The 24,926-nt window shown below is 40.3% G+C and overlaps 1 protein-coding gene across 1 annotated transcript in view; it reads left to right on the top strand.

Moving 5' to 3' along the window:
- The first annotated feature begins 6,688 nt into the window (after positions 1 to 6,688).
- Positions 6,689 to 24,926, top strand: part of synrg (synergin, gamma) — a 39,067-nt gene continuing 20,829 nt past the window's right edge. The window contains 15 exon segments of the mRNA XM_069712336.1: positions 6,689 to 6,746; positions 11,114 to 11,154; positions 12,266 to 12,441; positions 12,931 to 13,058; positions 14,346 to 14,451; positions 14,559 to 14,670; positions 15,540 to 15,724; positions 15,727 to 15,928; positions 17,656 to 17,934; positions 19,120 to 19,200; positions 19,362 to 19,558; positions 20,693 to 20,938; positions 21,023 to 21,162; positions 23,630 to 23,754; positions 24,337 to 24,399. Coding sequence (XP_069568437.1) covers positions 6,712 to 6,746; positions 11,114 to 11,154; positions 12,266 to 12,441; positions 12,931 to 13,058; positions 14,346 to 14,451; positions 14,559 to 14,670; positions 15,540 to 15,724; positions 15,727 to 15,928; positions 17,656 to 17,934; positions 19,120 to 19,200; positions 19,362 to 19,558; positions 20,693 to 20,938; positions 21,023 to 21,162; positions 23,630 to 23,754; positions 24,337 to 24,399 — 2,116 coding nt within the window. The 5' untranslated portion in view covers positions 6,689 to 6,711.

Below are 24,926 nucleotides of genomic sequence, written 5' to 3'. Positions count from 1 at the left end.
TTCCTGGGAAATATAATCAACACAACAATTATTTTCTGGAGCAAAAGTATTTTTTTCTCCCCAATATGATAGATTACACACAAATAAATGGGCTATATATATTTTAAACATGAAGTAAAATATCAGATTTGAGAATTCCAGGTCACAGTAATTATTATGATTATTTAAACCTTGAAACTTGACAAGCTGAACTCCTGAAAGTGATATTAGTGGCAGTATAACATTTACTGGTACTAACAGTATCAGCAATACAAGCTGTATTTATGGCTTTATTAAAGAACATTGAACGGTAGTAGTAGTGTCTCAATATTTTTAATACTGATTAAATAGCTTTGAACTGTGCAGGTTACGATTTAATCACCTGATACACAAAAAAGGTGGTTAAGGTTGAAGTGTGTTAACAGTCTGTAGAGTCCTACATGTCTGTGGTGGCATTTGTCTTGAAGATGTCATAAAAGTCCTTTAAGGATAACTGAATTTTATATCGTACGTCATATTTATGTATTTGAAGTTAATATCCTGTTTATGGTAATAACCATATGGTGTAACACTGTCCTGCTCTGGAGTCACGTGGTTCTTTGTTCACAGGAAGTTTTGTCCTGAAGACGGTGGAAGTTCTTCAGCTATCACCTGAAGTGCTGCCACTACTTCCTGGAGGATGATGGAGGTGTTCAAAAGAAGCTTTAATGAAACACCAACTGACTCTTTACAACTCAACATGTTGATCAAATAACAGGTGAGTACTTTTCAGAAAATAGTTTACATGATTAAAAGTTATCCGAGACTGAAAATTGTATTTGAAATCTACAACAAAGAGTTTGTTTTTTACTCTGATTTGGTTGTAAAGATATTTAATGAATTACATCCAGAATAAATCATAAATAGATAATTAAATCATGAAGTCAGGCTTAGCAGAATTAGCAGTTTGTCCTCTTACAGTTAAATAATCGATCAAATCTTTTCTGTCATGTTAATGGAGAGTCAATCAACATCAAAGCAAATGTACAACCATTTGTCTACTTTTGTTTCATGATATTTTGCCTCCTTTATTAATTTACCAAAATAAATGACATACAAATGGAATAGACTTTAAACTCATTTTTGGATCTATTCCAATAAATGTCAATAAAATTTATTTATTTAACCTTTATTTATAAAAAAGAAGGTGGCTTAACATGTCTTTTTTTTTTTTTTTTTAGGGCGATGCCCTTTTAACAGTTCAGCAGAAAAATAGGAACAAAATGATAGAAAGAGAAAGAGTCAGGAAATAAAGAAGATGATGAAGAAGAAGTAAGCAAGGTAAAAAAATCACAGCCTGAATAGTTAGAAGTATGATGAAGGACAGATAGAGTGTAGAAGAGGCTCTGTTAGAGACTGATATAACTATTTATCTGCTGCTGTGATGGAAGTTGACCCACAGATTCAGTTTGGCCGAGGACTCGAGAGGTCAACAGGAGAAGCGAGCTGACTTCGCGGGGATCAGAGGAGCGACACAAAAAGACGGAAAGTGGAAGCTGCGGGGTGAATGTGGCCGTGTGTTTAGCAGCGCCGCGAAGAAAGGACACTACATCAACTCCAGCTGGGGCCCGAGGGGTTAATGGATAAGACTACCCAGCAGGGGTCAAGGGTCAGGAGGCCACTCTCTGCCAGGGCTAATTGGTCACTGCGACCAGAGTTTACGCCAGCCTCTATACCGAGATATACATACACATGCGTGGAGCTGCTCTGACAGGACTCTTCCATCAAAAGCCCCGCTCAAGAAGGCCTCTGTTGTGCTGCTGCACAGTCATGGAGATCAGTCAGAAACAATCAGCAGCCTTCACCGCACATCCACGCCAGTGCCACCTACAGTGACAGCCAGATTGCACTCATGAAGAGGTAGGTGGCTTTTGATCTCAATTCATTTTATCGATCAGCCTTCTTCAATTGATGGGCATTCGTCATTTCAAGACTTTGAAGTTGTTTCATTTTATATCCATCAAGGGTCAGAAAGTCATACAGTGTCTGTAGAGCAGCAGGAGTTCAGAGTCTTCCTATAAACCAGAAATACTTCTATTTATAAAAGACAAGGCTTCAGACATTTAAACTTAATTAGAAATTACTAAAAACAAATTTGAAAGGAAAGCGATGTAAAAATTAATACAATTTAATTAAAAGCAAGAAGCAGCAGAGAATATTTTCCTTCAAAGTAAAATAGTGGAATTAGTGATGTTCTATTTTCTCTCTTTATTCTTTGTATAACAGGCATTAAGATTGTGAATGCATGTAAAGTATATAATTGTGGCGCACAGCTACACCCACTGACTTCAGTTTGGGTTTACAAGACTCCACAAATTCATATCAGCCAGATTCAAACATTACTCAGACAACTTAAAGGGATTTTCAGTCAGATGTTGGCATTGGGCAAGAAATTTTACTTTTATGTTATAAATAAAGGTCTTTCATAAAATTTCATTGAGGTCACGTGATTAGTATGAGAGGTCAAATGACCAGATCAGTTTACTTCCTGCTTGCGCCTTTGGAGGAAGATGACTTACAAAAATTAGTAAGGTAAACACTTTCATTCACAGATATGACTCATGTTTTGTACTCTGCTACTGATACATTTTTCAGATTTTCACTGCTGCTTATTTAAAAGAGGTGAAAATTTGTTATAAGTCACTATGATGACGTCATATTTCAGTAACCAAAGTAAAATTTAAAAAGGCACAAAGTTTGAGTCTTAGGGAGGTCTATACTCTACAGAGTAAAATTCATGTACTCAAACTACTAGGCAGCTGTTAGAAACCTGCAGACCGCAGACTTTAATAAATCTCACCCAGAACTTTTTGCCACGGGCTTGACTTAAAAACCTTGTTTAATATTTAGATGTTTTGAGGAGATTCCCTCTGTCACTCTGCAAGAAACTATGACAGGATGAAGCTGAAAGCTGAAAAGCTAAATTTTTTTAATTTTTTTATTAGGAATTAGACTAAATATTCGGGGCCCATGTGGAGTTTCAGAGCAAAAAGTAAAAGTGTGTTTTCTCTCATAAATTTACTCCATTTGCATCTGAGGATGAAAATCTGAGAGTCCTGAGGAATCCTGACAGACTGATGTTGTCATGCTGATGCTGTCGCCGGCTCAATGCTGGGCGGGTTAATGATTTATGGGGAATGGTGGGATGTCCGGAATGGGACCTGGGTTAATGTTCATCTTCCTCGCCGGACAGCCTCTCTGGGGGGGCTGCCCACATCCACCAGTCCAGATCCAGCCGTCGGGAGAACTGACGGACTGACTGACTCGGGCGGCCTCCAGCTAAACCCGCCACACACAGCAGGGAAGGAGGCCCCGCTCCGGAGAGGAGAGGAGGAGACGGGAGACTGACGAGGCCTAATCGTCTCTTTGATGGGTCTCAATAGAAGCAATAAAAGCAGCAGAAAATCCTTCAAACAGCTGTAATGAGCTCACACAAACAAAAAATAACAGGCTTTATCCATTATTATTGTCTTTTAACTCAGATGTTTGAGATTCACTGAGCAGATTGATGCAGTTACAGATGCAGATGTATTTACAGTAAAGTAGGGCACATTTTGTGTCATTTTAGTAAAAGTTTTTAAATTGAAAACATTTTCCTCATCAGAAAGTTTTGAGTTTTGATTTTTGTAATTTTTCAGCTAATTAATAGTTCTGTGGAAGATGCAAATCATGATTCTAATCAGTAAAAATCTAAAGCCTCAACAGGGACATGAACATGAGTTTTGAGAAGTATAGATTTTATGTACAAATTCAAACATGAATTATGATCACGGTCATCAATCGATGTCCTCAAATACATTTATTGTTATTTGGATTGTTCTTTTTGCATTTTTTTGGCCAACTGTTTGGCTGTATTTTCTATAAAACAACGTAAATTATCTAAATACTGTTTGAAAGTCTTTTCTTCACTCTCGGTAATGAAATTGTGATGTTTGGTCATTAAGTCGAACATCAGAACAGCTGAGTGTCGACCAAAAAGTCTAAAGTATTTAAATTTGGTATTTAATGTTTGTTCAGATTCTTCATCACTGAGGATGTGATGATAGTAAGTCGTTATCCATATTTCAGATATTTCCAGAGTTTTTGTCAGTTACCACCAATATTTTTCACAGATAGGTGTTATTGTTATTTCATCTATATTTTTATATTAGTTTTCTTTTGTTATATTTTGTCAAATAAAAACAAGTATGTAAAAAAATATGTACATGTTCATATTTCACATTTCCCAAAATAGGCCCATAAACAGGTTCAAAGTCTTAAATAAATAAGTGATTATTGTGCTTATTTATTCAACTTCACATTTATATTTCCTTTGTTTTACACTGCTGGGTATACAGTTCAAGTGGACAAATGCAAAATGTGTTAGTTAATTAAACTTGAATAAATTTTAATTAAATTATAGATTTAGACTTTATTAATCCCACAGTGGGGAAAAGTAGTCTTCACAGCAGCATAGAAACAAAATAAAGGTACACACAATGTGAAAAAAATGTACAAATATATATGTATATAATTTTTTTTTAGAAAAAATAAGAGCAATGAATAAATACACACACACACACACACACACACACACACACACACACACACACACACACACACACACACACACACACACACACACACACACACACACACACACACACACACACACACACACACACACACACACACACACAGACGATATACACAAAAACAAATACAATTCAAAATAAATGTAAAAATTATAGAAGTAGTCCAGAATCTAAATTTTTTTTAATTTTAGGTCAACTATAAATCAAACGTCTTCTGACATCTATAAAGCCCCAAATTCAAAGAGGAAATACAATATATAATTCATGACCCTTAATGACCTCAACTTCAGCTGTAGTCCTGCATACAGACACCACATCTTGATATCCTGACCGGCTTCTTTTATTTATTTATTTATTTTGTTTTTTTTGGCCTGAAAGTAAAATGAGTATTGAGACAGAATCCATGTGTAAATTATCTCCATGTGTAATTGCAGGATGGAAACAATAACCAAGTTGCTAAGTGTCCTCAGTGTCCTTTTCTGTGAGACTTATTTACTGTTAGATGATGAAATAATTTGTTCCTTCCACTAATTACTTCCATAAAATAAGTAAAAACTAAATTCTTCATCTGCTTCTTGCAAAGATTTCTGGAATTGTTGGTCCCTCTGCAGCCTAAATGGGTGCATGTGTCCCTCTGTCATGTATATGGACTCTGAATCAGTGCTGCTGAATAGAGTTGAGGTGTTGGAAAGGTTGAGGGCCGACCAGGTGATGGATAGCAGCGGTGCTTGTCATCCGCTGACTCACACGGCTCTCATTAAGCTGTAAATCTTTCACAACAACACCCAGTGAGACAAAAGCCTCAGGCTTTTTCTTGTTGCTCTGCCGTGTCCTCCATGTAACAATGAAACTGAAACACTTTGTCAGGACGCACAATGGCCTCAATACTTCAGGCTGCCAGTAAAAATGTTGAACAAGACATCAGCGGTGGTGAGTCGAAATACAGCAGGAAACATCAATTACAAAACTATTGAAAATCAGAGATAGTCTTCCAATGACACATTTTAAATGTCCTTTTATTTACATAATAATTTGTATTGTATAAATTGTACAGCCTACTGGGTTTGGATATTCAAGCACACTTGAAAGATTTCTTTAAATATGTACAAGTTAGACGTTATCCTGAAGAGGATACATTACTTGGTGGTAGTAGTTTGTCGTTGATAGAAACAAAGCTAAACACTGACATCTGTTGGCTAAACGCATGAATTGCACCGAGCAAGAAGACCACAGAGGGATTTGCTGCCCTTTTGGTTGCCTCAGGTTTGCTTACCGCCACAGGTCGAGCATCCAACAGCCCTCTTTCTTTAGCATAATCAAATCCAATCACGTCTCTAGAGTGTGTTACCTATATTGTCTGCCTTACTGTCCTTTTTCTTATTTTTCTACTAGAAAGGGGGCAGGTGTTTGCTTGTAATATCCACATCTCTCACAAAAATATACATCCTTTGCAAATTAAAACATAGCCAATATTGTGTACTAATAATAAAACAAATATGAAGAGAGTCAGGATTGGAAATGCATCAGCAAATGTAGGCCAACAGTAACTTTTAACACAAAAGATTGGCAATAATAAATTCAACAGGAACAACAACAACAACAACAAAAAAAAAGGTCACTCGGACGAATTATTTCATTAGTATACACTGCTGGAATTGTTTATGGGCATTACAAACTTCTACTTCTTACAATCCATTAGATTATTAAATCACCACGATTTTTGACTTTACTTTCAGTTCTTGTATAGTTTCCAAATTACATCATGAGCTCTGTTGAAATAAAAGGAATTTAGAATTAAACAAATGTCAAGCTATTTAGAGAAACAAACACAGGCTACTTTTCAGAAGTCTTCCCTTTATAACGACAAGAACACCTAACCAAATTTGACTACTTCTATAATTATGTCAGCCATTGTGGATATTATTATCACTTACATACATTATTATGACAAACACATGAATTAGTTTGACTTAAATGAAAGTTAAATAGTCTTCAACAGGGCGCAGTCTGTCAGGCGCAGCCAGCTGTACCTGGCAGACTAAGCTCAGGGCACGCGTTTATTAGCGGCACCATCGTCACTGCTGACGTCATCCTCCTCCCAGTGACTGCTGTTATCAAGATGGCGCTGCGGCCAGGATCCGGAGGAGGCAGCAGGTATTTTAGCCTTTTAAAATCGACTCTCTCGGGAGGAAAATAATTTGTTCGTGAAATATTCACCTCTGGAGCCGCGAAGCTTCACATTTAGCGCCCGTCGGGAGCTCAAATATCGCGATAGAGACCGTTTTTTGTTGTTGTTGTCGAGGCCAGGGTGATGAGATGAGATGGCTGGTTGTCAGGTGTCACAGCTAACGTTAGCTCGCTGCTGCTGCCTCTTGCCGAGAGTGGACCAAAAAAAAAAAAGTTCCTGTTTTAACACGTTTCACACGTTATATATTCTGTAACAAGTTATTTATACCTGGTGCCTCCGATATCCAGCTTCATAACGCAATATATTTAGAAGGAATAAACTCTCGTAGCGTTGGTATAAAAACAGCACCTATGTAGGCAGGCCTGTGGAGGGCTGATTGATGGTGTAAACATCTGGCCTCATCTGCTTGGACTTTCTCGTTGTTATATCTGCCGCCACGGAGGTATTTTAGTTGGTTTACTGTTGAGTATTTTAGAAGGTAAAGCAGGTGGGGTTGTGGAAGATGTGTCAGAAAGCTGTTCACTTAGTTCAGACTTCCTCCTCCAGCTGCAGAAACTTGTTTCATCTCCTGCTCAGGAGTCAGATCGCTCTGCTTTTTACATTTAGTCACATAATTAGCCCTGTCACACCGCAGTCGGTAGTTTTTGCAGGAGATGTTCAGGTATCTTATTAAAACAGAGTGATGATGGCGTGAGGGGGAGATGAAAAGTCCGGCCTCGTTAATTTGACATGAGACCAGCCTGAATAATAAATACGCTCCGGCTCACAAGCATCTCCACCAGCCAGGTGATACTGAGCCGACAGGTGAAACATGAACCATCAAGACTGTAAATGAGTGTGGGCAGTTGGAAAAAAAAAAGTGCTGCCAGCACTGCTGTTTCCACTGCCTCACCACCTCTCTCTGGTATGTGGGCGATATTGGATTATTACAAGATGTTTTTGTTGTTGCAATGAATTCATTTAAATTAGTTTGTTTGCTTTCTCTCCACTGGTTTCTAGAAAATGTTTACTCATTGATATATATATATATTGCTTTTGTGATGTACCCTGCTTTGCTTTGAACCAGTGGGAAGCTTCAGACGTGTCTGCTCCAACATGTGTGCATCTTTTCATCACCATTATTTTGTGCACACGAATGTTCAACTAAAAGTCCCATTCAGACACGTTTTGGGGGTTAATTGTAGTGCCGTATGGTGGTCGGACATGGTAGTACAGCAATAACAGTGGGGAATGTGCCTGAAGACCAGAGAGCAAAGCCAGGAGGTGGAGCAGTAGTGCAGCACACACACACGCCTACCTGACAGTCACAGCAACCTTTGTAAGTGTTTATGCTCTTGGAGGAAATGTATCTGTATTTGAATACATACAAGGAAATAAGTTTAGTCAAAAGTATTAGTGGATGTGTTTCCACCATGGAGACGCGACAGATGCGTGAAATAGGTTCTGTTATGTCACGATGCCTCTGTGCAGATCGTCTGTCCTCAGCGGGCTTTGTGATCGTCAGACATTTGACCTCATGGATGTCAGATGATCGTAATAACTGTACTTGTCAGGAGTGCATTTTTTTTTAAGAGGGTCGGCTTTGTAAGTGTTTTCTGAAAATTGGAATTTTGACTACAAATATAATCTGCAAAATCAACCGTGTTGAAGATTTGGGACCTCGGCTCATATATTTGATATAATCTTTTACAGCCTTGTTGTCAGCTGTCATTTTTGGTGAAATTTGTCTCTACTTGCTTCACTGACGACAGTTTACTTGTAAATTCCCAAATACACGAAGGGTTTTGTACTGAGGCCGCATATTTAATGATTATTTTTTTTATCATTTATTGATCTGTGGAATATTTTGTAGATCAATCTATTTGCTGTTTGGTGTTTAATATGCCAGAAACTGGTGAAACATGTCGATGAGCGTTTCTCAAAGATGAAGTTGCAGCCTAAAATGTCTCGGTTAGGCCCCCAAAGTTGTGTCTTCAAAACAACAAACATGTTTAGTAAAACAAAAAGTCTAAAACCCAAGGACGTTTCATTTACTGTAATAAATGAAAAATAAATGCAGGAAATAATTTTAAGTTAAGAATCTGGAGCCTGCACAAGTTTTGCAATTGCCTTAAAAAATGACTTAATTTTGATTGACTAATCAATTAAGAGACTTAGTGAGCGTCTATAAATTGTGGTGACAAATTGTCCCATCGTGACCTCTTCATGTTTTTTTTTTTTTTGTTGTTGTTGCAGCAACAGTATACAAGATATTCAGGTTACAATGATATAAAACCAAGAAAAACAGCAAATAAAACTGAAATCAGAAAATTCTTTGCTTGACATCTAATCATCTGAGCTCTTAATGTGTTGTCCCAGGACAAAATCCTACAAAAGTAACGACCGGTTCAGTTACAGTCTGCACTTCAGTTTCAGCATAATCCAGAAATCATGTCAGCGTCACAGATGATGACGTAGACTGAAGCCCTGCCTTCGGTCTCCCAGCGTTGAAAACAGTGTGACCAGAGCTGTTGGGACGATTATAGGCCTTTTACAAGGCACTGGCCTGCCTGTTGTCCACAGCTGCTATCGCTGCTTATCTCCTTCCATGTTAATCTGCTCTGCCACGATGTCCTGTTATTTGCTGAATGATGGTGGGCTGCAGTGGTGCGCTGCTCCTATGAAAGCGTGTTAAGCTGAAAATCTTACAGGGAGCAGATGTGAGACTCTGAAACCCTCTAAGTCAGGCATCATCGCCGACGCTAACACCAGTCCTATTACATCAGCGCCGTGTTAATGGCAACCTTGACTTCTTGCTCGTAGGTTGTTTTTCTGAATGTGGTTAAGTTTTGGCACGCAGGGTGGTCAATGCTGATTGAAAAAGTATGACATTTACAAATTTAATTCACAATACGAGGCCAGTGGTATGTACAATGTTTTTGAAAATGTACTTGATGTCTACGCCCAGTCAGATGCAATTACTGGAAACGAGTCCTTATGGAGCGTAATCAGACCCATATATTTACACAGTAACATTTTACTTACTGTGAAAACTAGAATAGAATTCAAAATCTTTCTACTTTCATACAAACGCTCTTAATGACCAGGATCAATCTTATCTTGCATACCTCACAGGACGGCTTTGTAGTGTTGGTGAGACAGAAAGAGCAAATGAAGAGGATGGAAATTATACAAAGCATTTTCACTTTTTTTTTTTTTTTTTATTATTCAAAAACTGATTGACAGGTTTAATCGCTAATAAATAATTGTCACTTGCTGTCAAACTGAAGTCCAAAATCTTTGCCACGGGGACTTGATTGTTGCATTAGAAATGTTAACGCTGTCTGAAACTGAGCTCCCAGCTTCCCTCCTGTTAGCCCAGTCTTCTTTGGTGCTCATGTTTTCAGTATGAAGTCACTCACCTCTTGCATTAGTGATGATTTAGCTGAGAGTCACGAGGAGCAGAGGCCCCGGCTAGATCTGTCTTCTGTTTGTCTCTGCATCATCGGCTCCAGCCTGAAGAACTGAGTTGTAATAAGTTATTTGACAAATAGCTGAAGGCTTGTGTGGGTTGGCTGCGGCGAGGGAGAGACTTGGCCGACTTGTAGAGAATTCCTCTGATTGTTCCTTAAAGGCACGTTTCTCAGCACAGACCCGGTGACGGAGTCCAAGACGCCCGAGGAAACCAGACGACAGCATGCCCGTCTGCAGCCTCTTCTCTCCTCCTGCTTTTTCTGGCGCGAACATTGATGCTGTTTGTAAAAATTTCAAAGGATCAGTGTGTAAAAATTCACCTCGAGGTTGTAGAACAAAGCAAAGGTTGTTCATTATTCAGTCAAAGTCATTTTTACCAACAACAAACATTTTATGAAGACAGTCTCTGAAATAAACACATTGAAGCAATGAGATACAGATACTATGTAGTATGACTTGGCAAACTGAACTGAAAGTCCTTTTTAAGTAGATGTGAAAGCACAATTATGAAGAGCAAACAAGGCTTTTATTCTATTGTTCTTCTGTGTCTTTTAAATTGAATTCACTTTGTACAAAAAAGTGGACTAAAATCCAACCGAAGAACCGTTTGAAGGTGAAACATTTGGACTGAATTTGTACATAAGAAGCTTTCAAAAATACGATCAAACAGAGCTTCTCATGTTATTTCACTATAACTCTTCCACCTCATACATTTGTCTTGTATGGATGGCCTCGCTTTTAAAGTTATTATTGCAGCTAAATAACAACAAACATCTGCCACTATTTCATGTGCAGTAGTTGCAGCACACGCGATGCTGTTTCTTTACTTAAGGTTTCATTTGAATCTCACAATACTTGTGTTTCTCCTTTTTTCCTTTAGTTTTATGTATCCTGTTGGAGGGGGCTTGGGACCGCCTCAGGGTGAGTCATTCTGCAGTCAATATCAACCAACCTATTCCTCCAAGCTGTGTCATTTTTAGTTATTTAACAAGGCTCCTTTTTCAATGAAAATTGAAAAATAAATGAATTTTTTCTGAATTTGAATCTGATCAGCGACACCGGAGTTTTGCTTTTTGAAACACTCTTGATAGTATATAGAGATTCATTTTTGAAAAATCTCAAAACTGTTTTACATTTAAATGCAGTTGGATATAAAAAAAAACAAACCCTGTTAAAACAGTTAGATTCATATCACAGCATGCACTTCAACTGATCATGCGCTGACGCAGGACACGCACAGGTTAGATGTTTGCATTAAAGATTTAACACTAGATGTCTATGATTCTACTTTCCTCTTAATAATTGGTCCCTGTCATCTTAAGATCACCACAGCTCATCAGGCACGTGAGGCAGCGGTGAGGCTTCATCTCACTGCAGCTCATTCCTTCGCTACCTTTCCCCTCCACTGTGCGCTGCAGGCCTCGGATGTGCCGTCATTTAGCTGTGCGTGCTTGTCATTTTTAGGCTGCTCACTCTGCAGCAACACTCCCGATAAACCATCCACTCAACGCCAGGACAAGCATCTCTTAGGGGTCATTACATGCTCCTGTTTGCGATGTTATGTTAGTCCGACGAAATTAGAATGTGAGCAGCCGTCTAAACAAGCCATTTATTCAGCCCAGTTGAACCCCAGCATGGTGAATCGTCTGGAGGCTCCACCAGGAGAGCTGGCTGCTCAGCTCTGGTTGTCAGCTTACACGGAGTCTGTAAAAATATACACACACTTTTCCAGTTTTTTGGTTCCCCCCCCCCCCCCCCCCCACTCCACTTGTTTTGCTCCAAGCTGTCACATTAGTCACCAGAAAAGCAGATTTGTTTGTTGCCGAGCCTGTATCTTTTTCCAGCTGTCCAGGAAATTGATTTGCAACATTGAATCATGTCTAGACTCTGGAGGCTTTTTTTTTTTAACTCCAGATTTGTATTAACTTTTCCTCAGTATACTTTAAATTACACTTACTGTCATGCTATATGACAGTAATTGTATACACTTTGCCATGTGTACAGAATATCCTAACAGTGTTTGTTTCTGCAGGCATGGTCCCCATGCAGCAGCAGCAGCAACAACAGCAACAGCAACAGCAGCAGCAGCAGCAGCAGCAGCAGCAGCAACAGGGCTTCCCTATGGTTCCAGTCATGCAGCCCAACATGCAGGGCATGATGGGAATGAACTTTGGGGGGCAGATGCCCCCGGGTGCCATTTCCATGCAGGTGAGGTTTTTTTTGCATCCGTGTTGGCTATGATGCTGCGCTTGATTCTGTGTTTGTATGTGTTTTTGAGGGGATATTAATAGATCCCTAAGGAGATTTTTATTTTTTTTATTTTATTTTTTTAAATCATATGCATTTGTAGCATTTTTAGCAAACTATGCAAATGTGGCTTCATTGATGAATGGATAATGCTAAAACACTGCTGTGTTGATTTAACTGATTCATTCAAGTAAAAACCTGGTTTTAGGGGTCCTCTTAACCCCATTTGCTTCCACATTAATCTCTTCACAAACTGTTTTAAATATCAGCACATTAACAGGAATTTATTGCAGCCGTGTGATTTTTAACAAGACTTTAATCCATGAATGTAATCATCCCTTCCCTTGTTAAGAGCATTTGAATGGAGACAGTGGGAATGATAATGAGATGTCTGAGCTGCTTTTTTTTTTGTGTGTGTGTGTGTGTGTGTGTTTTTGGTGGGTCAAACAGGGTGGGATGGCGATTGGGATGCAGGCCCCCGGGATGCAGTTCTTGGGTCAGCCACAGTTCATGGGTATGAGACATGCAGGACCCCAGTACACTGCTGACATGCAGAAACAAATGGCTGAGGAGCACCAGTAAGACATCTTTTTATCCTTCTCTGTGTGTGCTTGTATGGATCCAGTGTGTGTACGCATGAATGCACATATCTGCATGTGGGCAATACAGCCAGGAAAAACAATGTATGGAATAAAGAAATGATGTTGTCAGCAAACACTAGTGTTGTGGCTCTGGAAAAGGCAATAATGGCTGGCTCATCAATATTTTGGTCCAAACTGAAATCAAGGAGGTGTTGGATCAAAACTAAATTCATTCTGCAGCGTGGCAATAAACCCGAACATTAAAAACTACCTTCAGCAAAAAGAACAAATAGACCTACAACAAATTCTGGCACAAGAGTCTGGCATCACACAAACAGACAGAAGACACGAGCCACAGTTACATGAACCGAATGTTCTGATTAAAATAGGTTTAAAAGGCCAAACAGAGCAAAAATGCTCCTCAATCAGAATACACAGGGCCAAACTGATTTCAATGGGTTAAACACAAGTAGTTTAAACCTTTTCATAAACTGATCAAAAGAAACATTATACATGTAAACAATGAAACCGATCACTTCCCGGCTGTGTTCTGTCTCTGTATGCCCTCCTTCTGAACATAAATTCGAGTGGACATACATTTGTCATCCACTTTCAAGAAATGGTAGCTTCCAAGCTGAGCTGGACCACAGCTGAGTTTGTTTTGGTACCGACCTCGGAGAACTGAACATTACTGGGTGCCGAGCACGCGTTTTTATCAAGCTGTCGCTAACCATCTCACCAACCTAACAACAAAGGCAACATGAACAAAAACTATTAATGACATTATTTTTAATTCCTCACTTCACTTTTGGTGCCTAAAACCTTTTCACTGTTCTGTATATTGTACATACGTTCATGTTAATTGTAATACATTTTTAGGACTTTGTCTTCATAAACATTTCTATCCTTCTGTTTGCATTTCCATATTAAATATATGATTTTTTGAAGGGAGCAAGCAGGTGTTTAAGGCCTTTAAGACTCTAACCATAGAATTGCTGTGGCGAAGTGTTGTTTCCCATTTTTCTTCTCTTGAGCAAAAATGAGGAGAACTATTTGAAATAAATCCATATATGATTCTCGATACTTTGTTTATATGTAAAGCTCAATGGTTCAAGTGATTCATTGTAACCCTAATTACATTCAAGTCAAATAAATGTTGATTTTGTCCAATTAATTATACATTCTCTAAGATGTACCTTCACCTGTTAGCTGTTTTAACAAGTAGTGCGTTTCCAGCCCCTTAAAACAAAATTGTATGTTCTATTCTTCTCTTCTTGCCTTTAGAAAACGTCTGGAGCAGCAACAAAAGATGCTGGAGGAGGACAGAAAAAGAAGACAATTCGAGGAGCAGAAGCAGAAGCTGAGGCTGCTCAGCAGTGTCAAACCCAAGGTCAGTCTCTCTCTCTCTTTGCACATCTTGTTTATCTCTGCTAGGCATGTCCAGCGCTCATCTCTGTAACCCTCCGGTCACTTCATGCACTATTGTGCTGTACTCAGACAGGGGAGAAGAGCCGTGATGACGCCTTGGAGGCAATCAAAGGTAATCTGGACGGCTTCAGCAGAGACGCGAAGATGCACCCCACTCCATCATCACAGACCAAGAAGCCAGGTACTTTCACTTGAATGCTCCTAGCTGGAATCCCTGTCATTTTTTTTTCCTGTTGTGTTTCTCCGTAGCTCTTCTAAAAACACCTCCGTCTAAGAGTAATAACTGGAATAGAGGCCGGTCAGCGTGATTATTGCGCTGAAAATGCCCAAATTTGTGATTTTACTATATAATATGCAACACAGATGGCATCACATTTCTTTCTTTTTTTTTTTTTTTATTGTTCTTCCAGTCTCTCTCTTCACACCTGTCAGTATCACTTTCTGGTTGTTTTAATTTTTGTGTGTTTGATACGGCATCTTTTTATGAATCTCACCATTTACTTTTTTATTTTTTTTAAATTTTTGTTTTACTTTGTAGTGTTTTAGCAGAGTTCCTTCACTTAACTCAATCCTGTGCATTTCAGGAAATTGTAGGCTTGCTCTTGACAAACAAACCCAGATATGACGATGTAGAGCAGTAGTTCCCAACCTTTTTGATTTGTGAAATCATATTTCACTGTCCAAAAAGGTCTGAATTTGCAAAGAATGATTTTGAAAACTTCTTAAAATGTTTAATTTGGATAATCACATGGCCTCTTTCCCATCAATCATCTCAAGATTTATAGTTTTATCCAGCCGGGGAACGTCTGGCTTAGACTACTTATACAACATTGATGTTTGTGCAAACGCTGCAGTTTTGACAATTGATAATAACTGAAATAGCATTTTAGTAAATCTGAATATTAAACAGCTTTAACTCGAATTTGCAGCTCTACAATTTCTGGTCTCGCACAAAGTAGTTGTTATCTCACTCCTGCAATGTGCAGCCCTGAATTCATTCTCCATTTTAGCGTGTGTTGTGCCATCATCATTATTTCTTCATTTTTGCAGACTCCTCGCCATCACACCCGTCTGTCACCACTCACTCCCCCCCCCCAGCTTTGACCGAGGATAATGACGAGTTTAGTGACTTTCAAGGGCCTGTAGACGCCCCCGCCTCCTTCCCTCCGCCCTCCTCCTCTACTTCCACCTCCGGCCTCTCCTCTCAGGCCCACCTCCAGCCTTCACCCTCTGCCCCCCCCACACAGGTTTCTCTGAGGATGATGACGACTTTAGTGACTTTGTTCAGGGACCTTTAAATGTTTTCCCTTCCTCCAACTTTCACCAATCGTCGTTCCCCTCCTCACAACACCGCCCTCAGTCCCTCCCTGCCTCTATGTCCATTCCCACTGCCACCCACCACTCTGCTGCCAACACCAGCTCCCAATCCACATTTCAAGGTAACCTTTCTTTTGATTCGTTGAGAACTCCCCTCCCATCCCCATAATTTATACTCAAGTATTTCCACTTAGCCTGTGTAGCGCTGCTTTTATCGCTGAATGTTTTTACTGGTTACTTCTGGATGTTTAGTTGGTCTTGGCCTGCGTTACAGTGTGAGAGTATGCAGCCAGCACAGCAGATCATTACCTAAACCTTTAAAGCAAGCAGACACTACAAACCGGGCAAACAAGGATGCACAATAGATATGAATCTCTCACTTGCTTCATCATTAGAAAGACAGAATGTTTCTGGATTTTTTTCCCCCCCATGTAGCAGCTGAATCTTCCACCGATAATGAATCCATTTGCGGTCGGTGTGCTGGAAGAGGAGTGTCGCTGCCGTGTGTTATTTGCAATGTAATCTCGGGGATGAGCAGCTGCTCTGTGACAGCTTTCGGTGTGCAGAGTGTGAGTGACATTTGTCTGAAGATCGCCTGTCCAGAGACCAATCCTCCTCACCCCCAATCCTCTGAGACACTTCTGACCAAGTAGTTTAGCAACAGCTGAAATAAGTAGATTAGACGGTTGACGGATGGATTTCTGCTGAGTGAAGAGGAAGAACGATTTTCTTTTGTTCTGATGCTGTAAAATTAAAATTGCAGGTTGTATAAGAAATTTGACATAGTTATGGGTCTTATGTGCAGGCAACAATATAACTGGGCCTGATATATAGTGCATAAATTATACACTGTGTGACATTAAAAACAAATGCAAACACGGTAATCAGGATATTTAATAAGCCCAAAGTAAATTTTTATCAAAGGTGCAAAACTTTGTGACACCTCAATATTTCACTGAGACTACAAATGCGAACGAGTGGAGTTGCAGTTCATAAGCTTCATAAATAATAAACCATAGAAAAATAAGATCTGATGCTTGGCTGCTCAAGTAAGCACTAAAGAAAGTTTTGCTTGAAGAGGAGTGTTTATTTGTACCATCAGAGGAATATCGGCTAAATTGCCTGGTATTGTCAGCTCAACAAAAACATTTGTGACTGAATTTGTTAGTGTGGTGTGTGAGATTTTTGTTGAAACTTATAATCTCCTTAAAGCTACTTAAACAGGCCCTATGGAGGTTTCTTGTAAAAAAACAAAAAACCACAAAAAACCCCAACAACAAACAAACCAAAAGTCAGGATTCCATTCAGTCTTAATCCCTAAAATTCATTGTGTGTATCCTTGCTGTCTAACAAACATGGTGAGAGCATTTCTTCTTCCTAAAACATTTGAAGAGATTGTTTACATCCATTACAGTTTTATCTCTATCTCAGGGCACTTAACATAGAAAGGCCTTTATAATTGAAACAGTTGAAAAGTAAATTAGTGCCCGTGCCCATGAATACGTGTGCGTCCTCGTCCTCGATATAAACAAAACTGGGACCCTCTCATAGGAAAACAGCTCCAGTAGCTCAGACTAGAGGTCTACAACTTCAGTAGAAGCCTTTCATTTCTACTACTGGCTGGTTCAGTCATGTCACACATCACATTTCACACAGAGGTCTTTTAATGATCTAAATCTACTCTAATGTGAGACGTGGCACTTAAATGTAGTGTCCTTTATTTCATTTTAACTTGCATTTGCTGAAACACAGTAACTGAAGAGCCAAACTGTTTGACTGCCCAAATACGTAGAGTCTGGACTGTAGCTGGTGTGTGTTAAAGAAGCTTGTTCCTCATCCACCCCTCTAGGCCCGTCCTTGGAAGAGAAGCTCTTCTCCTCATGCGATCTTACTGCTGATAAGATGGCCCAGTTTAGCTTTAGATCCAGGCAGAGTTTGGCTGGAATGTCTCCTAGAGCTAAAGTTTCAGCTCAGTTTCAGTCCAGCATGAAAGCGAGGAACTGGGCTGCAGCCCCCGAGGACTTGAGTTGTGTCTTCACCGCAGGAAAGCAACCTGTGGCCCCGGTGTCGGCACCCAACCAGCCCTCATCAGACACCGGCTCGTCTCCTCAAACCAGTGGTGACGGTGGTGAGAGAAGTGCCTGTTCATTGGACTTCATAGCTTCTTCTCTCCCTCGCTTTGCTGCAGCATTAACACACAATCAAGGCAGTAGTTTTCTTACCGTCCCGGAGGAAGACTTTCATTATTTCTAACCCTGAAAAAACTATTCTGTACCTCTTCCAGCACCTTAATCTACTCTTTGATTGGTTTATACCAGATTCTAGACGGTGATCATCCCATTGTAGCCTGTGTGCTGTTAAATGAAATCAAGCTGACATTTTCCTCGCCGCCGAGATGATTACGGAGAGGTGGGGCCTTTTCGGTACCCTTCATGGTGTCTTTACATCTTCTCTTAAGTCTCTGCTCTCATTTCTGCCCGCTTTGTACCTCTGTCTTATTAGAGGAGCCCTGTCATGTCCGTACTCTCTGCACACATTGTGGAAATGGATTGTGTCTGTCAAAGTCTTTGGGTAATACCTGTTGACTAAATAAGTGTCCGTCTGTCCCCTCACTGTGTGACTCCCTCTCAGAGAACGACCTCTGGCGCATGCTGTCTGCTTTGGTTTAACAGGGATGCGCATGGATTGGCAGGATCCACCAGGGCCCGACGTAATCCAAGGCTGATTTTGCATGCTGCTCCGCTACTCCTTTGTGCTGCTGTTTGTTTGTCTGTGTCCATGTCCTCCATGTCATCGAGGGAAATATAGCGGCTCATCACGGAGACAAGGGAGATTTGTAATAAGATCCATTTCATTGCCCAAGACTGATGGGTGTTTTATGTGCAAAGTGGCTGCCTGAGTAAACACATGCCTTGCACACGGTATTAGGGACTCAAAATGAGCAATACTGTTTTCCTGAAATGCTTGTTATTTTATTTTCAGAAAGAAATCTTTTAGGTCAGTGACAGCAGTTAAATTTGATTTTTAGTTACTTTCTTTTGATAAAGCAGTCTCCTCTCTCACCTGTCCTTGGCTAGAAGTGACTCACAGACTGATTTATAGATGTCTGACGTGGCAGGGCGCTTGTGATTCAGTGCAGGGGCGCGTTACATCTGCACCGCGCCTTCCAGACATCAGGTGCATGATTTTTATGGAGTTCGATACAAGCAGGGCTCAGCTGCCAAGAGGCTTGGCAAATGGTACGCCAGGACAAGTCTTTTGCTGTAATATCTAACTGTGTTTGTGTCTGTGTGCGTGTTTGTCCGTGTGACAGGAGGTGTTGGCGTGTATCCACAACAAGAGCACATCCAGCCCATGCTGCCAGCCTGGCTTTACAATGACAGCCTCGTTCCAGGTAAACATTTACTCAAGTAAACAACCGGCGTTATGTTTCAGATAATATTAATAATATTTGACATTGCAGTGTATTTTGTGCGAAGAAATTACACCGCACTGTACTGATTCCTAGTTTAACTTAACCACATACATGGATGTCTTCCGTTTTTCTGTCTTCAGAAATGTTCAAGAAGGTTCTTGAATTCACCATGACTCCGGCAGGGATCGACACAGCCAAGCTCTACCCGATATTAATGTCATCAGGTCTTCCCAGGGAAGCACTGGGGCAAATCTGGGCTTCAGCCAACCGCACAACACCTGGCATGCTGACCAAGGAGGAGCTTTACACTGTACTTGCACTAATTGGTGTGGCACAGGTAAACACTGGAGTCAAAACAAATTATCCACATAGAATGACTTCACTAATTACACCCCCCCCCCACCCGTAAACTCCACTCTGAAATTAGAGGAGCTTAACTAGGAACAGGGAGAACGAAGCAGTACTGTGAATCAGCCCAAGGCTTGTGAAGCGTTGTAAGCCCAATATATGGCCGAGTCCCCATCAGCCGAGGCAGGAGGCTTCTTATCATCCTCAGCCCGGGCCTGTCACCGCCACCCCTGGGAGGATGCAAATCTGCAGGCAGCTCACGAAACTCTGCATGCCACTGCTTCCATGCAAGGAATAATAAGACACCTTTGGAGATGTAAATCTTCAACAGCTTTAAAACACGGGCAAAACAAGGTGCATTCTCCTTTGAGGGGAAGAAAAGTTTGAGTCTGCCAGTGACATCTTGGTAAAGAACTTGACTGTGTTGAATAATTTATATGTAAACATCATTATTTTTTGTTTCAAGTTAATACATGATGGCATCAAATTAAATATGTTTTGAAAGGCCACTGTGCCCTGACGCAGCTCGTTTTCTAACTAATCAACTCAAGCAAAATTATAAAAACATGATTTTATTTGCAACATTGGAACAGAATAAAATTATGAAACATTACAAATTTATTTTTAAGTATAGACAGTTGTTCTGTATCTTCTCATTGTCAAAAACACCCATTAAAACAGAGACAATGTGTTATTCTCTTTCAGTACTTGCTTACTTCTTCACCTTGTCTGTGCCTCATAGAGCCCCGTGCTTATTTTATCCCACTGAAAACATAAATCTTTAAGGCCGTCACAGCCATACAGCTTCATTTTTATAAAGCTGAGAAATGCCCTAAAAAGCTGCCACTGTTGTTTTTACCAAAACTTATTCAAAGAATCTTTTGGCATATATAAATGTCAACTGATTGTAACTGGACTTGATTTAGGTTCTTCGACGACTCTCAAGGTCTTAACGACCCCATAAGATGTTAAAAGACCGGGCTGAGCTCAGATTGTCTATTGTCTATTGTGCTTTGGTTACACCGGAAATACTTTATAATACTGCTGTTTAGTTTTTGGGGTTTTGGTCTTTTCATTTGCTGACAGTAAGAAAAACATGAAATATCTATTTTCTTGGTTTCAGAACGGCCTCCCAGCAATGAATGTGGAAATCCTCAGTCAGTTTCCTTCTCCACCAGTGCCCAACCTGCCGGCCCTGGCGATGGCCATGGCCCCCGTCATGCCCCAGCACCAACAGCCCATGATGACCCAACCCCCGGTCTCCATGGCCATGCCCACACCAGCACCACCAGTCATGGCCATGACACCCGCAGCTCCTGGTCAACCACCCGCAAACACAAATTTCATTGCCAGTTTCCCTCCTGCGCAGGTAACACGGCAGCGCTTTTAGCTCTTCGTTGTCCTGCAGTTGATCCCATCGCACATCTTACTCACTAACATGATGTTCACAAAGGGGACAAAAGCCGATGACGACGACTTCCAAGACTTTCAGGAGGCTCCGAAGGCCGGAGCAGGAGACCACACCTTCACTGACTTCCAGGGGGAATCAGGAGGAAGTTTCCCTCCCACCATCGCTCCACAGCACCAAAACAGGTACAGGCCATCAGTTCAGTGGAGGTTTAAAGGATTCATTAATTTTAATTCTAGCTTATATAATTAGGTGTGTCTTAAAAAGCTGACACTAACACTAAATATACGTTTCTCATTATTTCTGTCTCTATTTGCTCTGCATCTTACTGCCCTAAAGAAGTTATGTAAATGTATGCAGTGGTGAGCCTTTAATATTCAACTCTGGAAGCTTATTTATAGCCAAGTTATTCTGCATAACATTTCAGTCTCTCATTGTCTTTCTTACAGTCAGATGCGCTGTCTTAATATCTTGTAATAACTTCCCTAGAATGGCAATGAGTTTGGGTCATCTCTTAATGAATTTGTTTCAGTGGACAGTAGATAAGCTCATTTTTTATATTACTTTCTATGTCCTTATGGAGAGACTACTTTCAGGGAGAGGAAGCTGAAAGGTAATTTATCTGCTGAAAGACAAAGAGAAAGCAGAACTGAAGAATCTAAGTGGCAAAGACGTTTTATAATTCTTTCCTATTTCTCCCCTAAAATCACACACTCCTGACAGTTTCTGCGATGAAACAAGAATTTCCCACAGTCTAAGATTGTTTTCTAATTAAATGAGAGGCTGAAAAGCTCAAATTGGGCTCCCAGCCTGAACTGGCAGCCCTAACTTCCTGTCAGATGTCTTACAGAAAAATGGGCTTTGAGAAAACGGTATCGCTGGGAGTTTAATGATTTTCCTCAGTGCTTCATTCTTGTATGTTATCAGAGAAATGTGTACTACACTATTGGTCTATATTCTAAGTTTTATTTTAGGGTATATACTTATTTGTTTTCTGTTGAGATTAGAAGATTGGTGCTGCTCTCGTACAGCCAGTGAGCATGGCTTAGCACAAACACTGGAAACGGAGGGAAACAGCTAGCCTAGCTGTGTCCCATGGTAACATGAGACGCGTACAGCACCTCAGAAGCTCACAAACTAACAACAATTACAAAATACTATCGTGTACAAATAATATTCTGAGTTCTACAGCTTGGTTATGTGCCAGACTAGTCCTTCGCTGGGACTGTTTACTTCCCTTTGGGGGCTTCAGTTGCTTCCTGGCAACATAAACCTTGTAAAATGGAGGTTTTTGTGCAGAATAAGCACATATAACATGTTAATTAGTGAATATTAGAGATGCTAAAGAATTGATTTTTTTTTTTCCCGCCTCTGCATGCGCCGTCCGATGCAGACTTGAAGGCAAACAGGGGACCTAAGTGTTGTTCTATTAATACTACAAATTGGGAACACATCAGTCTGCTACATGCTACACGTTTCATGCATGGGCATTTAAAAAGTCTGGATGATGACATACTTCCGCCTGCAGGCATGTTCATGTCTCCCCAGGGTTTTGGCGATTCCCCACCAAGAGTTTGATGCCATCTGTGCGTCCTTGTTCTCTTTTACTGATGAATTATAAAAGTGTGGATAATAGAAAACTTTCCTCAGAATGCTTCTCCTAAAAACATTCAGCTTTCCTGAGACACGTGCAGTCAGCATGCCTGTACAGTCCACGCAGTCACAAAAAACACAACCTCACACGCAGACGCGAACGTCATGGCCTTAACTTCCAGTTTTTGTTCAAACTAATCGTACCTTCGTTTTTAACAGGCAGCCATGAAAGCTGCACCGATCTGTTCATCTAACTCTCTGCCAGGCAGTGAATAAATGCACTTCTGAAAATGTCAAACTGTTTTTTTATGCAACTTATTTTGAGTTGACAAGTTAAAAACTTTAATTTAAAAGGATTTCCAGTTGCAAACTCCACAGCAAAGCTGCTTTTATTGGACTCAGTGCCATTTGGCAGAACCTCAAAGGTGCATGGTGAAGGTGCATTCATTAAAAACACACACAGAGTTTAATGTCTTGTAGATCTCAAATAATTGGAAATTGTTAAAACATTTGCAGTATTTGAAGATTAAATCACAGACTCTTTTCAAGTGTGATTCAGATTTTGTTAATGAAAGAATTTGCATGATTAAAGCATATATATATATAAATCGGTTTGCGTACTAATTAAAATGTTATATCTAACATCAATGAATTGATGTCTAATATCTTGTTTGTTTAATGAGACCGCTAATTAAAGTGTTTTTTTGTCTGTGACCAGTAACTTCCTGGATTTTTGGTGGTTGCGTGGCATCTGAAACAGTCTAGCACATAACCTCCAGTAAAACAGAATTTTATATAAATTAAATTAAACAGGATATGACACGTTAAGTTAGTGGGCGTTAAATCAGCTGCTAAATGGGTTTTTCCACAGCGTGATGAGCTGTCTTTGTAGGTGCAATTTAGTTATTTTAGTATCATTAATGGAGAAGAGGACACTAAATGCTATTAGGAAAAAAAGCTGTTACTTTCCAACCCCAGGGCAAATGTTCTTGGGATTAAACTCTGATATTGAACTTAAACTCTTCACGACGCCTGACAATAGTCTTCATGTCCCTGCAGCACCCCGGCCATGCTGACTCCAGTGTCTGGTTCCTCCTCTGCTGCCGTCATGTCCTCTGATAAGTACGCTGTGTTCAAGCAGCTGTCTGTGGATCAGCCTGCAGAGCCGGCAGCACCCGCCTCAGGTACCTTCTCTACCTCACATAGCAGTGTTCGAAATATTGTCTGTCCTCCATGAAACGCTGCAGCCAGTTACACCTGGGACGAAAACATTAAAGCAGTTAAATTAAAGCACACACACACACACACACACACACACACACACACACACACACACACACACACACACACACACACACACACACACACACACACACACACACACACACAAACAGATAACTAATTAAAAGAGTGACGCCATGACCTCAGATATCTCTTCACTTAAATGCATTTCCAAACATTTTCACCGTGACGCAGATCAGGAATAGAGCAAGCCGTTTCACAGATGCAAGTTTTATCACATTACAGCCCCTTTTTGTTACATCTAAAATATAAAACTGATCTCTGAAGGCAACCTACTGCAACTTTAAGTCTTATTAAATTGTGATCTAGAGGAAATAAACTCCACAGTAGCTTGAACGAGGCCGCTGTCAGTTTAATGGACGCGTTTTTAACTACCTTTAAACTTAGTATTAGTGTTTAAGCTGCATTAAGGCAAGTGTATTTTCTGTTAATGATTGCGTTCCCCTTGATTTGTTGTGGTCCAGATATTGGAGACAAGTACAGTGTGTTCAGACAGCTCGAACAGCCTGCTGACAAGAAACCAGTCGGTAAGAGACTCCCAATTTCTGTTGCTAAAAAACACAAGTTCATCCATGTTTTATTGTCATACTTTTTCCAAGTCAAAAGTGCCCTGCAGAGAGCTCTGAGATGGTCCCTCTCGAGGCGACACCCTCCTCAGAAAACAAATCTTTATATTATTCTGGTTTGAATTTAGTGAAGAGAGTGGTGTTGGTGTTAGATTCCCTGTAGTTAAACACTGCATTATAAGTTTGGTACAGCTGTCGGGTCACTTCAGTACCATTGTTCCATGTTTACACTGTATCTCGTTTTGCACGCCTGCAGTGTTGATACCGCTGTGCTTCCCATCCCCGTTTCATTAGAACAGTTTCCGATGGGGACAGCTCTTACAACTCCAGTAAGTCATGCTTTGCAGTGACCTTTCTTTCGCATTGTCAGGCTCCGTCTCCTTAATGAGCCCATTAGTTATCTCTCTTCCACCGTACACCGGCGGTGTGAACAGATTCTCTATTTCAGGCCATGCATATATTATACCACGGTGGATCAACAACTGCTG

Source organism: Brachyistius frenatus, unplaced genomic scaffold, assembly GCF_029030835.1.
Source record: "Brachyistius frenatus isolate BFR_SWC_R1_liver_20210118 unplaced genomic scaffold, ASM2903083v1 Contig_109, whole genome shotgun sequence".
Lineage (NCBI taxonomy): Eukaryota > Metazoa > Chordata > Actinopteri > Embiotocidae > Brachyistius > Brachyistius frenatus.
Note: the sequence above shows the minus strand (reverse complement) of the source record. Positions and strands in the feature narration are given on the sequence as shown.